The sequence below is a fragment of the Pelophylax lessonae genome (assembly GCF_965119305.1).
Source record: "Pelophylax lessonae genome assembly, chromosome: 9".
Lineage (NCBI taxonomy): Eukaryota > Metazoa > Chordata > Amphibia > Anura > Ranidae > Pelophylax > Pelophylax lessonae.
This window is the reverse complement of record NC_138776.1, coordinates 259,664,527-259,679,918: the sequence shown is the minus strand read 5'-3', so window position 1 is coordinate 259,679,918 and position 15,392 is coordinate 259,664,527. Positions and strand designations below refer to the sequence as shown.

General features: G+C 43.8%; 2 protein-coding genes across 2 annotated transcripts in view; both read right to left on the bottom strand.

Annotated features, from left to right (window-relative positions):
* LOC309564412 (uncharacterized protein) overlaps positions 1–15,392 on the bottom strand; it is a 1,531,146-nt gene that overhangs the window by 620,095 nt on the left and 895,659 nt on the right.
* Positions 6,923–15,392, bottom strand: part of LOC309562930 (uncharacterized protein) — a 123,700-nt gene continuing 115,230 nt past the window's right edge. Inside the window, exons 2-3 of the mRNA XM_082267258.1 lie at positions 7,471–7,590; positions 6,923–7,340 (exon numbers count right to left, since the gene is read on the bottom strand). Of these exons, the coding sequence (XP_082123384.1) occupies positions 7,074–7,340; positions 7,471–7,566 (363 nt within the window). The 5' untranslated portion in view covers positions 7,567–7,590 and the 3' untranslated portion in view covers positions 6,923–7,073. The remainder of the gene's footprint in view (positions 7,341–7,470; positions 7,591–15,392) is intronic.

Sequence of the window (15,392 nt, the reverse complement as noted above, 5' to 3'; positions counted from 1 at the left end):
TTTATAGGAGCTCTGGCATGGATTTGGGGGCAATTAGAGAAGAAAAATATGGATAGAAACCAAGCGAAAGAGTCCAGTGCTGCAACCACAAAGTGCACAGTGCGATGTCTCTTCTATTCTCGTGTGCAAAATTCTCTTCCAGAGTTTAATAAAAATGCTCCACACCACCCGCTATCCTCCACCTTCACATCGGAGAACTCATTGTAATTCTACGACCCCTCACTTACCAATACCAAAAGAGAAAAGGGGTTCCCCTAGGGGTGGGACTTTTTAGGCACCAAAGTATAAGACAATCAATTATATAAAATCAATTCTTTATTTTATTAGATCATACAAAAAAAAAAAAAAAAAAATATATAAAAACATAAGGCAAGCTATAGAATACTTCACAGCTAACAGTCGGATTAAAGACCACACGACCCCTGGGTTTGAACCCGACGCATTTCGGAGTCTCTTGGAACTCCTTCCTCAGGGGTACCCTTGGAGGGTGGTCTGTGGGTAATCAATACACGACAGATTAGTTTCAATATTTAACATATAAGTCTATACATACATTAAGCAGAGTGTTTTAACAATGACTTACATACTCCACTGAGGTGGTGAGTATGAATGGCCTGCCTGGACAGTTTAAAAACAAATGGTCAGCATATCACTGTTGTCCATAGAGAGTGCCGTTTTTAAGATGAAAAAGGTTTCTGCCAGGATCCTAGGTATTCAGAGTTTATGTGCCAACCAGTCTCAGTTGGAGGCTGGGTAGGAGTAGCTGGAACCCCAAAAAGACAGCAGATCTGCTGAATAGAGATCGCATGATTATTGCAAAGGTTAATTTAAAGAATAGGCATGCATATTACGCCGGCAGAAACAACGGGGGGGGGGGAGGGGAAGGGGGGAAGGAATAGACAAATAGCCTCCAGCCTTATCTGTTTTCAATGGGGCATATCAAGACATAAAAGTAAGTATGAAATTGTATGGAACAAAATCAAAATAGATATAAGCAGTATATGTATATATAGTGCCAAGTGGTAGGACACTGGCCATGGGGAGATTCCAATTAGTTAAAAGGAGGCTGGAGGGTTCCATTAAGCGCAATATACATAGCCGAATTTTAAACAAGCTGATAAAAATAGATCAGCAGTATCTAAGTAGACCTAATAAAGATGGGATTTCTTTCTTACCTTTGGCAAAGCAGAAAAACGTTCACAGAGGGAGGGAGTCCCTCACAAGACCTGTGTATCCGGCAAAAAGAGCAAGCAGCTCTGATGGCAGGTACACAGGGCTTAAATAGCGTGGTAATCAGCTGAAACATATTTCAGCTCGATTACATGCATCCAGCTGAGCGCCGTCAGGGTTCCCTGGAACGTAGGGGCCGGACACGCCCCCTGCCGGATATCCGGCGGAAGCGTGAGCGGCCGATGCGTTCCACCGACACGGAACACTACCCATCTGCGTGGACCGCAGATCAGTGTGTTAGGCGTGCATCGCTAACCTCATATGGAGGTAGGGATGGAATGATGAACGTCTAATATGCGGGCGCCACTAGGTGGCGACCGCCTTGCCGTGCCGGGCTATTCCTAACGCACATCTAGAGACAGTCATTGTCTCAGACATTTAAACTCTGAATCCTAGTGGAAGAAATTGATTATATTATTGAAAAAGAGAAAAACAATTTATATATAAACAGACTGCCTTGGAGTTTATATACCTTATAATTGGATACATATTTTATTAGTACATAAAAAAAACGGACTTAGCTCCTAATTGGACAATTCATGAATATACTGTAACATTTGTGTACAATAGCGCTAGGGTATAGGAGCAGAGTATTTACAAGGCGCATGTAAAACATTTATTTACGGGAAATTATAAAGACATTCTTTAAAGTAATAACATAATATAACAACAATAACAAATAATTGATAAGGTAGACATAGTGGTAGGGGAATGAAGGGAAAAAAGAGCGAAAAACACATAATTCTAGTGATGATAATCACTAATATATTAATAAGAAAGAAAGGAAAAAATATGAAGACAATATCATGGGATATATAAGGTGCAGTTGGTCTAGTTCCTCATTAATCATTAGCCTTGTCAGCAAAGCATATTCGAACAGGTCACCATAATATTACAAAAAATCTTTTTATGTTCAAATCAGGGGCATGGTTTATCTTTCCATGCCTCCAGATGCGAAACCATCTAGAAACGGTCTGAATGAGATGAAATCATTCAGTCCTGGTGGCTCGGTGGCCTTTAATCGGTAGATCCAACTTAACTCCATTTGGAGGAGGGTCTTGTTCCAGTCCCCTCCTCTGGGGTTTGGATGGATTCTATCCAATATTAGAAATTTGATTTTGGGAAATTTGTCAGGATGGATCAAAGCGGCATGGCGTCCCAATGGAAGCTCTGGGTCACGTGTTTGTATACTTTTTAAATGTCTACATGCACGTTTGGTGAACTCGAGTTTGGTTTTCCCAACATAAAAGCATCCGCACCCACAGAGGAGTAAATAAACCACTCCGTGGGTGCGGCAGTTGGCAAAGTGTTGCGGCCTGAAGATCTGGCCGTTGGGTAAAATTGGGTCCTTGCTCGTGTGCATGTATCTGCAATATCTGCATGTACCGCACATAAAGGTTCCTTTCACCTTACAATGGTCTTTCCCTTTTTGAGCCACAAATTCACTTTGTACAAGTTGGTCCCTTAGAGCAGGGACCTTCTTGTGGGTGAATTGAGGATATGTTGTAACATGTTTGCCCAAAATAGGGTCAAGAGAGAGCATATGCCAATATCTCGTGACGATCTTTTTGATTTCGAGATGTTGTTCCGAATATTTTGTTATGATTCTAAGGGTATTTTCAACAGGTTTAGAGGTTTTTGGTGCCAGTAATACTTCTCTATCGCTGGTTAGAGCCTTTTTATAGGCTTTTTTTAGGGTAGTTTTTTTATATCCTCTCTTAAGCAATCTCTGTTGTAGATCGTCAGCAGCCTTTTGGAATTGCACCAGTTCGGTGCAATTCCTCCTGGCCCTGAGATATTGGCTGTATGGGATTGACCTAACCAGACTTTGAGGATGGAAACTTGAAGCATGGAGTATGGTGTTTCCAGCAGTGGGCTTCCGGAAGAGCCCACTGTGGAGACCACCATCTTCTCCTTTGTGGATCTCTACGTCAAGGAAGGTTATTTTTTGTAGGTCACAGTTCATCGTGAAATTTAAACCAAAATCATTTTTGTTCATCCTGTCCATCCATTTGTCCAGAAGGTCCCGTGGTCCATGCCATAGCATAAAAATATCATCGATGTATCGGACCCACATAATGATGTGGTCCGTATACATCGAAGTCTCATCATCTTCAAGAAGGGCATGTTCCCACTCCCCCAGGTACAGATTGGCGTAGGATGGGGCACAACAAGTGCCCATCGCTACGCCTTGCACCTGGAGGTAGTGGGAACCGTTGAAAGTAAAAACGTTATGGAACAAAATGAACTGGAGGATGGACAGGATGAACTCCCCATATGCATCAAAAGTAGATCCCCGCGTTAACACACGTCTGACTGCCGCCAACCCCCGATCGTGCGGGATAGAACTATATAGCGCCTCGACGTCTATAGTAACTAATAAGCAATTGGCAGGAACAATTGTATCCTGAATTTTCTGTAGGAAATGTATTGTATCCCGCACGAAAGAGGGTAGGGCAGTTACAAAAGGCTTTAAAAAAGTATCTACCAGTTTGCTGGCGTTATCTGTTATTGAGCCAATCCCCGAGATAATTGGACGCCCTGGTGGATTTGTGGCGTCTTTGTGTATCTTGGGGAGGGCATAAAAGGTAGGGGTAACAGGGAAAGCCGTACGAACATATTCCCAAGTGTGTTTGGGGATCACTGTATTGAAATATGCTGAGTCAACTAGGCTGTAGAATTCTCGCTGATATTTCACAACAATATCGGCCGGAATCCTCCTGTACCAATTGAGGTTTTTAAGGATCCTCAAACACATTGCCACGTAGTCATCATTATTCATGATGACGACGTTGCCGCCTTTGTCGGCTTGTTTGATCGTGATGGATGGATTTTGCTTAAGTTTTTTAATTGCAAGCCTTTGTTTAAATGTAGTATTTGTATTAGTTGGTTTTTTAATATGTAATTTTTCAACTTCTTTCGTTACTAATTTAACAAAGGCGGCAACGTGTGGGTTGAGGGTTTGGGGAAACTTATCCGATTTTTTCCTTAAAGATAAGCCCTGGTTGGGGGGCTCAGGTTTCTGTGTATCCACACTCGCTAGTAGGGAGGGCAAGTCTACTCGGTCAATGAGATCCTCATTTTCCTCGAGTAGTGAAATTAGGGTATCCAGGATCGGATCTTTTTTAGATTTTGAGATCTCAGAAGATTTGTCATTGTCATACAGGATTTTGAAATTCAACTTTCGAGCGAAAAGATGCAAATCTTTTATAAAATCAAAACGATCTAATTTTGTGCTAGGGCAAAAACTCAAACCTTTAGAGAGAACTTCTGTTTGGCACCGTGGAGACATACACAACATGAGCAATATTTAAAATTCCTCACTTACCAATAGGTCATTAGGCACTTGTATCCCCCAAGGGGAAGATCATCGAGGACCACCACCTCTATACTACCTCTCCAGTTATCTCATACCATACCTGCTGGTATCTTCTCACCTCAGATCAGTCCCAGACTCCGACACATCAATAAAGATGGTTGCCATGCATTCACGTTCTGCAGCGCTCTCCACCAATCAGCACATAGAATACCGCCAACGTCAGAGAGCACCTCTGATAGCTCTGCAAGGTGACCGAAAGGGGAGGAGCCGCACTACTGTCAATGATGACATTGAAAAGGTGGTCTTGGATGATCTTCCCCTTAAAGATTACAAGCTCTTAAAGCGGAGTTCCACCCGAAATTTATACTTACCTCCATCTTCTCGCTCCCGGTCACCTGAAAAACAAATGGATAATCGCAATTTTTTTTTTTTTCACTTACCTTTTAGAGAAAATATACTCACCTTACTTCCTTCTTCCTCCCCTCGGCGGCCACGGCGATTCGTCACTTCCTGGCTTTTGCAATGATTCCTGGGAGCTGAACGTCATCGCTCCCAGGAATCATTGCGCCTGCACCGGCCCCGACGTCAGTTCCGGGGCGCGCGCGTCATTCCCTTCTAAACAGCTTCTGGGCATGCCCAGAAGCTGTGGAGGGATGACGCGCGAGACCCGGAAGTGACGTCGGGGCCGGTGCAGTGCATCGTGGGACCAAAGAAGAAGGAAGAGGACCGAAGAGGACGCAGAAGAGGATCGCGCGGGCTTCAAGCTGCCCACACCTGAGATGGCAGCGCTGGACAAGACAATTTCAAGGTAAGTATTTCTCCTGAAAGGTAAGTGCAACCCGGGACAGATCAGAGGCTAGCCATTGTGGAATGTGCTAGCCCTGACTGTCCCGGGGGTATTTTTATAAAAAAATGTATAACGAGGGTGGAACTCCGCTTTAATGTCCCATTGGTAAGTGAGGAGTCAAGGAATTATGGTCAGTTCCCTGATGTGAAGGTGGGGCATAGCGGGTGGTGTGGAGCAGGGAGCGCATTTTTATTCATCTCTGGAAGAAAATTATTGTGTGTTTGGAGCGCTGGACAGTTTCTTTTTTGTATATTGAAGCACTTTCATGTTGGAAATTGAGAAAGGAGATGGACCTTCCTCCACCTCATTTCTTGCAAACCTGAAGACATAATGAATAATGGAGATGGACCTTTCATATGGTGTACAGTATCTCCTCCTCATTTGTTGGGAACATGACGTTATATTGAGGAATGGAGATGAACCTTTCATATGGTGTACAGTATCTCCTCCTCATTTGTTGGGAACATGACGTTATATTGAGGAATGGAGATGGAACCTTCAAATGTTTTACAGTATCTCCTCCTCCTTTGTTAGGCACAATTCACAAGATACATTGGGTAGTGCGGTGGGATGTTTTTGCTTTAGACAGTTACGATTTCTCAGCATTTCCTTTACAAAAGGATGTGATGTATTCTATTTTGTACATGAGAAGCAAACTTTGTGTGTAACTAATTTAAAAAAAGCCTCTGTATATGGAAGGGGAGCCTTGTTTTCAAACCTGTGTGGATGAGGGATATTCTGGTTCTAGATGACTATACTCAATATACTGTATATAAAAATAATGTGGCTTTCCTGTGTGGAATCCCGGGTATACAGAGGATGGGGACATCTCTTTGGTGGGTTCCCATTACTGGATCCATCTGTAGGAAACACACACACTGACTGAATACATTGTTTTAATGTGTATATGAGATGATGGGGGATCTAGGTGGACCCTCCGTACTGCTCCCTCCTTTACAATAAAGTCTCCTCTTACCCGGTGATGTGAGGGGCGGCTGATTCTCCATCATGACGTCCTTGTAGAAATCCTTGTGTCCTTCTAAATACTCCCACTCCTCCATGGAGAAATAGACAGTGACATCCTGACACCTTATAGGAACCTGACACACACAATGATACAGTCATCATCCAGACACATCCCTTGTCTGTTACTGGATAATGTCCCAGAATTCCCGGCACCGCTCACCTCTCCTGTCAGCAGATCAACGATATTGTTGGTGACTTCTAGAATCTTCTTCTTATTATTTTTCTGTAGGGTTAGGAGGGGTGGTGGATGCATGGAGATGGGGCCTTGTCTTTCTCTTTGTCTTGTGGACAATCGGGGACTTCGCCTTCTTATATTATTCTCAATAGATGACTTCATAACTATAGTACAGTCCTGTAATATACATCAATAATAGAATATCAGAATCCTCCTCACCTCACAAGGCAGCTCTGTGTCTTATTAATAGAGTTAATTATGATTAAACACTCCCAGAATCCTCCTCACCTCTCCAGTCAGTAGACAGACGATCTCCAGCGTGAGTGTTAATATCCCATTAAGGAGATTATTTTGTTTCATATTTACATAACTGAGAAGCTGCTGATTCTCCATCATGACGTCCTTGTAGAGATCCTTGTGTCCTTCTAAATACTCCCACTCCTCCATGGAGAAATAGACAGTGACATCCTGACACCTTATAGGAACCTGACACACACAATGATACAGTCACCATCCAGACACATCCCTTGTCTGTTACTGGATAATGTCCCAGAATTCCCGGCACCGCTCACCTCTCCTGTCAGCAGCTCAGTCATCTTGTTGGTGACTTCTAGAACCTTCATGGCACTGGTTACCTCTGTTGTCAGGCAGTGAGGTGGAGGCACTGTGATGGGTGATGTCCTGTGAAGACGGTTGCTGGATGTTAATGGTTCACCAGATATTTTTCTCACTACTTTATAATCCTGTGTAAAGAGGAAAAGTAACAAATATCACTGCAGACTTCCCAGAATCCTCCTCACCTCTCCAGTCAGGTCTGTGTTTTATTAATAGACATAAGAGTGATGTCATGTGACCTCCCAGGATCCTCCTCACCTCTCCGGTCAGCAGGTAGATGATCTCCAGGGTGAGGTTCAATATCCTTTCAGCCATGTAATTTTGGCCCGTCTCCATCCTCATTGATGTGGTCATGTGATCTATACAGGACTCTCCTCTCTGTAGACAGATAAAAACTGAGAATTATCTGGACTGTACTGGGATGAATAATGTCTGCACAGAGTTCCTCCAGAGTTCTGACATCATAAATTCCCTTTAAATAACAACCCCTACCAAAATCTTTCATTTTAGGCTTGCAATCACTGGGAAAGAGTTAGGACTTCTTTCTTTCACTTCCTGTCCAGCATGTATCTGGACTATAAATCAGAGGCTCTGGATGGACAGTTGGATAAATGATTCTATATTTAGGATGTATCAGGTCTATAAACCAGAGGCTCTGGATGGACAGTTGGATAAATGGTTCTATATTTAGGATGTATCAGGTCTATAAACCAGAGACTCTGGATGGACAGTTGGATAAATGGTTCTATATATAGGATGTATCAGGTCTATAAACCCAGGTCTATAAACCAGAGGCTCTGGATGGACAGTTGGATAAATGGTTCTATATTTAGGATGTATCCGGTCTATAAATCAGAGGGGGGAAGAGTTGGGGAAGATGCCAGAGGAGAGGGAGAGATTGAAGATGTGGGTTAGAGAGTGTAGAATAGAACCAAAGGGTAAACATAGCATTTGCGAGGGAACAGGATCCCGAGGGCAGGTGGTTAAGTGGACGTTAGCAACCTCGTCTATAGTGGTGAGGGTTGAATGAGGGAAGATGTGATTGCACCTGTGGGCATTAAGTGTAAAGCATGGAAGGTATCTGAACAGCAGAAATCTCCTCACAAATTGTATCAATCTTCTAGCAAGTTGCTAAACTACTTGCTAACGTCCAGTTAACCACCTGCCCTCTGGATCCTGTTACCAAGCAAATGCTACGTTCACCCTCTGGCCCTATTCTACGCTCTCTAACCCACAGCTTCAATTTCTCCCTCTCCTCTGGCATCTTCCCCAACTCTCTAAAAAATGCACTGGTCAGCCCCATACTTAAAAAGCTCTCACTGGACCCAACTGATCTTAACAACCTACGCCCTATTTTCTTGCTCCCCTTTTTACCCAAACTCCTTGAACGTCTGGTCTATAACCGACTGTGCGACCACCTTGCCGAGAATAGCCTCCTTGATCCTCTTCAATCTTGATTTCGGCCTCAACACTCCACTGAAACTGCTCTCCTAAAACTGACAAACGATCTACTAATGGCCAAAACCAATGGACACTATTCTGAACTCCTCCTCCTGGACCTTTCTGCAGCCTTTGATATGTTTGACCATCCCCTCCGCCTCAAAAAACTCCATGCCTTTGGTCTCCGTGACTGTACTCTTCACTGGGTATCTTCCTACTTATCCAACCGCACCTTTAGCGTTACTTACAATTCTACTTCCTCCTCTCCTCTTCCCTTCTCTGTTGGAGTCCCCCAAGGCTCTGTTCTTGGACCCCTCCTATTTTCAATCTACACCTCCTCTCTGGGTCAGCTGATAGCCTCCCACAGCTTCCAATACCATCTCTACGCTGAAGATACCTAAATCTATTTGTCCACCCCTCAGCTCTCTCCCTCAGTCTCCACACGTATCACTAATTTACTATCAGATATATCGGTCTGGATGTCACACCACTTCCTCAAACTCAATCCATCCAAATCCGAGGTTATAATTTTTCCTCCACCACGTGCCCCTTCCCCTGATCTCTCTGTCAATATTGATGGCATTACTATCAGCCCATCCTAGGCATTACTATCAGCCAAGGTCCTAGGTGTTGTCCTGAACTCTGAACTCTCCTTCAAGCCTCACATCCAATCGCTGTCCAAATCTTGCCGCCTCAACCTCCGCAACCTCTCCAAATTATCCCCCCTTCAATCCATCATGAATGCTGCCGCCAGACTCATCTATCTTACCAATCACTCAGTGTCCGCATGCCAAGGTCTTAGGTGTTGTCCTGGACTCTGAACTCTCCATCAAACACCACATCCAATCGCTGTCCAAATCTTGCCGCAACATCTCCAAAATACGCCCCTTTCTAACCAAAGACACAAGAAATCTCCTAGTTCACTCCCTGGTCATCTCGCGCCTCGACTACTGCAATTCCCTTCTCATTGGCTTACCTCTACACAGGCTATCCCCCCTTCAATCCATTATGAATGCTGATGCCAGACTCATCCATCTTACCAATCGCTCAGTGTCCACCGCTCCTCTCTGTCAAACCCTCCACTGGCTTCCGCTCACCCAACAAATTAAATTCAAAATACTAACGACATCTTACAAAGCCATCCACAGCTTAGCCCCCAGCTACATCACTAGCCTAGTCTCAAAATACCAACCTAATCGCTCTCTTTGTTCCTCTCAAAACCTCCTGCTCTCTAGCTCCCTCATCATCTCCTCCCATGCTCACCTCCAGGACTTTATCAGAGCCTCTCCAATCCTATGGAACTCCTTACCCTTATCTGTCCGATTATCTCCTACTCTATTAGATTTTAGGCGATCTCTGAAAACCCTCCTCTTCAGAGAAGCCTATCCTACCCACACCTAACAACTCTACCTCCATTTTCTCCATCAGCCCATCCCCCTTAGTAATTGCCTTTTGTTTCACTTGACCCTCACTTCTAGATTGTAAGCTCTAACAGGCAGGGCCCTCTGATTCCTCCTGTATTGAATTGTATTGGAACTGTATTGTCTTCCCTCACATTGTAAAGCGCTGCGCAAACTGTTGGCGCTATATAGATCCTGTGTAATAATAATAAATAATAATCTTCTGTTTGAAGTGTTTGGCGATCTCCTGGGCAGTGAGTGAGTTAGTGGGTGGAGGCAGTGAAGGACGAAGTAGAGAGTTGAAGGTAGCGAAGAGTTGCCGGGGGCGGGATGATAAGTTGTTAATGAGAGTGATAAAATACTGTAGGTCTGCTTGGCGGGTGGAGACTGGAATTGTATTTTTGGAGGGCAGATTTACATTGGTTGAAATCTTTCTGAGACCTAGTCTTATGCCATAGGCGCTCAAGAGCACAGCTATACTTTTTCAGACTTCTAGTGTTATCTGTTTGCCAAGGCTGAAGGTGTAGGGGCCTGATTCGATGTGTAGTGAGGGGTGCCAGTGTGTCCAGGGAGGGTAAAAGTGAAGTGTTGTAGACAGAAGTGGCTAGGTTGGTGCAAGACAGGGGTGTGATTTTGTCATAGAGGTGGTCGGTAGCAGAGTAGAGAAGAGAAGGGTTGAGATGGCGTAGGTTTCTACGGGTAACTGTAAGGCAGTTGGAGGGAGAAAAGGTGGAGGAGAGGGAGAGAGTGAAACTAATAAGGTACAGATCCGAGAGAGGGAAAGGATAGTTTGAGAGGTTGTACGGAGTGCATAGGTGGGAGAAAACAAGATCAAGGATATTGCCTTCAGAGTGAGTAGAAGGATGTATCTATTGCTTCAGGTCAAAAGGAGGAGGTTAGACTGAAGTTTGGAAATGGCAGGAGTGTTAGTATTAATAGGGATGTTGAAGTTGCCGAGAATGATTGTGGGGATTTTGGAAGAGAGAAAGTAGGGTAGCCAGGCAGAGAAGTCGTCAAGAAAATGTGATACTAGTCCAGGGTAGCAGTAGATCACAGCTATCCTTAGAGAAACAGGAGAGAAACGACGAATGCAGTGTGCCTCACATGAGGAGAGTGACAGAGAGGGATGTTGGTGAAGTACCTGAAAGGTGCTCTATGGGGCCAGAAGGATCCCAACACCCCCTCCCTTGCGCCCACTGGGTCTGGGGGGGTGAGTCCAGAAAAGACCACCTTGGGATAGGGCAGCAGAAGACGCAGTGTCGGATTCATAAAGCCAATTCTCCGTAATGGCGAGTAGATCAAATGAGTTAGCAATAAAAGGTAATGGAGAGAGGTGAGTTTGTTACAGACAGAGCGGGCATCCCAAAGGGCTCAAGAGAGAGGGAGTCTGGTCTTGGGAAGAAGAGATATGGGAACTAAATTGTGCTGAGTGTGTTTGGGGATATATCTCCAGAGGATAGGAGAAGCAAAAAGGTGAGGGAGGTCATATGAGAGTGTGATTTATATGAAGGCACATGCCCCAGTGTCATAGAGGTTTTGTGTGCGTGTTGACTTAGAAATAGCAGGAGATGGTGAGTGCAGTAATAAGGAGAGTACAGAAAAGAGTGTGATATTTATAAGCTGTGGGGTGGAGAAGAGGGGTGAAGGAGAGAGAGTTTAAGGATAGATGACACAGCTGTCAGAAGGAGTGCATGTTACAAGGCGAAAGAGCAGAAGGGGTAAACAAGGTTACCTGTAGTCTGTGTGGTGTTTATCTCAGCCTTTCCTGTGTTCATTCACTTTGTGCATTTGCTGAAGTGCAAAGTCAGAAGTGCTCCCACTTATAGAAATAGCCCCACTTTGAGAAAGAGCCCCAACAGCAAACGTGCCTTCCCCAAGAGATGCTTACTTATATACTGTTAGAGATGGGGGTGGGTGCTTGCCAATTAACTAATCAGGAGGTAATAAAGTATGACTGGCTAAAAAGAGCAACAATTTCACTTTAGAAACAGACTTATAAGAGAAGAGGTAATAAAGATAAGAAACGGGCGATAAATTAAAGGTAAGACACAGAGAGAAAATAAAGCATTGCAATGAGAACAGTCTACAGATGGTTGAGCAAAATAAACATAGCACAGTTAAAGAAAAGACATAAGGAGAGCAGTTTTCAGTATTACAGGTTTGGGTGGAGTTGCAGCAGTATGAACATACCACAGTTAAACACAGGACAGAAGGAGAGCAGTTTTCAGTATTACAGGTTTGGGTGGAGTTGCAGCAGTATGAACATACCACAGTTAAAGACAAGACATAAGGAGAGCAGTTTTCAATATCACAGGTTTGGGTGGAGTTGTAGCAGTATGAACATACCACAGTTGAAGACAGAACATAAGGAGAGCAGTTTTCAGTATAATAGGTTTGGGTGGAGTTTGAGCAGTATGAACATACTGTACCTGTGGAGAGACAGAGAAGAAGTTTTCAGATGACACGTTCAGATGATGATTGCAGAGTCAGAAGTGCTCCCACTTATAGAAATAGGCCCCACTTTGAGAAACAGCCCCAACAGGAACGTTCCTCCTCTTTGCAAAGATGCCTTCCCCAAGAGATGCTTACTTATATACTGTTAGAGATGGGAGTGGGTGCTTGCCAATTAACTAATCAGGAGGCAATAAAGTATGACTGGCTAAAAAGAGCAACAATTTAAATTTAGAAACAGACTTATAAGAGAAGAGGTAATAAAGATAAGAAACGGGCGATAAATTAAAGGTAAGACACAGGGAGAAAATAAAGCATTGCAATGAGAACAGTCTACAGATGGTTAAGCAAAATAAACATAGCACAGTTAAAGACAAGACATACAGAGAGCCGGTTTCAGTATTACAGTTTAGAGTGGAGTTGCAGCAGTATGAACATACCACAGTTAAAGACAAGACAGAAGGGGAGCGGTTTTAAGTATTACAGGTCTGGGTGGAGTTGCAGCAGTATGAACATACCACAGTCAAAGACAAGATATAAGGAGAGCAGTTTTCAATATCACAGTTTTGGGTGGAGTTGCAGCAGTATGAACATACCACAGTCAAAGACAAGATATAAGGAGAGCAGTTTTCAATATCACAGTTTTGGGTGGAGTTGCAGCAGTATGAACATACCACAGTTAAAGACAAGACAGAAGGAGAGCAGTTTTAAGTATTACAGGTTTGGGTGGAGTTGCAGCAGTATGAACATACCACAGTCAAAGACAAGATATAAGGAGAGCAGGTTTCAATATCACAGTTTTGGGTGGAGTTGCAGCAGTATGAACATACCACAGTTAAAGAGAAGACATAAGAAGAGCAGTTTTCAATATCACAGGTTTGGGTGGAGTTGTAGCAGTATGAACATACCACAGTTAAAGACAGAACATAAGGAGAGCAGTTTTCAGTATAATAGGTTTGGGTGGAGTTTGAGCAGTATGAACATACTGTACCTGTGGAGAGACAGAGAAGAAATTTTCAGATGACACGTTCAAATGATGATTGCAGAGTCAGAAGTGCTCCCACTTATAGAAATAGGCCCCACTTTGAGAAAGAGCCCCAACAGGAACGTTCCTCCTCTTTGCAAAGATGCCTTCCCCAAGAGATGCTTACTTATATACTGTTAGAGATGGGAGTGGGTGCTTGCCAATTAACTAATCAGGAGGCAATAAAGTATGACTGGCTAAAAAGAGCAACAATTTCAATTTAGAAACAGACTTATAAGAGAAGAGGTAATAAAGATAAGAAACGGGCGATAAATTAAAGGTAAGACACAGGGAGAAAATAAAGCATTGCAATGAGAACAGTCTACAGATGGTTGAGCAAAATAAACATAGCACAGTTAAAGAAAAGACATAAGGAGAGCAGTTTTCAGTATTACAGGTTTGGGTGGAGTTGCAGCAGTATGAACTTACCTGTGGAGAGACAGAGAATAAGTTTTCCGATGACACATTCAGATGATGAGTGCAGAGTCAGAATTGCTCCCACTTATAGAAATAGCTCCACTTTCAGAAAGAGCCCTCACAGCAAAGGTGCCCCCCCCCCCCTTTGCAAACGACAGACCACATCACCTGTCATCATTACATGCAGCATAACATGTCCAAAACTCGTGATAATCAAAGTCCAGCGTGAATATTCTGATCAACATTAGAAAAGTTATTTATTATCTTATCAGTAAACAGTTAACAGGACACAGGGAGCCGGTGAAAGGAATTGCAGCCGACCACCCTTTATTCCTTGGTCATCCACCGGGACCCTTCAGAATTCTGGAGACCCCAACGAAACACAAAAGGCAAGGATCAGTGTTCAAAGCAAGTCTAAAGTCTTTATTCAGAGTGATAGCTTATTATGCAAGTAACAAGTAAACCTATGACGTATGTTAAGGGTTCTACGAATTTGCAAGCTAAGGCACACAAGATACTATTTCTAAGAATCCTCTTAGCCACAATGACTTATACTTCCTAATACATATCCCCCCATTCCTCCTCCAAGCAAATATCCCTCCCAACGCCCTCCCAATATTTTTATTTCAGGTAATTATATTGCGCTGTCAATTTGCGCAGCGCTTTTACATTTACATTGTACATTCACATCAGTACCTGCCCTCAAGGAGCGTACAATCTAATACCCCCCCCCCCATTCCTCCTCCAAGCAAATATCCCCCCATTCCTAAACATAAATTCCCTCTGCAAGCCAAAGTTCTACCAAAACAATGTAAAAATTCCTCCTCCGAGTCCAAATCCCTCCTCCTAACACAAATCTCCCCCACTCAAAATAAATCACCCCTCTTAGCACCCATCCACTTCAGTGGCGGCTGGTGCTCAAAATTTTTGGGGGGGCACAAAAAGAAAAATGTAATAGGTATTGCTTCGCGTCAAAAAACGCAGTAAAAAATTGCGTGACTTTGAAGTCATGGTACAGGCATGGCACAGGTGATGGTATAGGCATGGCATAGGTGATGGTACAGGCATGGCACAGGTGATGGTATAGGCATGGCATAGGTGATGGTACAGGCATGGCACAGGTGATGGTATAGGCATGGCATAGGTGATGGTACAGGCATGGCACAGGTGATGGTATAGGCATGGCACAGATATGGTATAGGCATGTCACAGGTCATGGTACAGGAGATGGTATATGCCCGCTTTCAATGCAGTGACCAGCGTACATGCCCCCTTTCAATGCAGAGACCAGTGTACATGCCCCCTTCAATGCAGAGTTCAGCGTGCGTGCCCCCTTCAATGCAATGAACATTGTGCTGTGCCCCTTTCAATGCAATGAACACTGTGCTATGCCCCCTTCAATGCAATAAACACTGTGCTGTGCCCCCACAATGCAGAGTTCAGCGTGC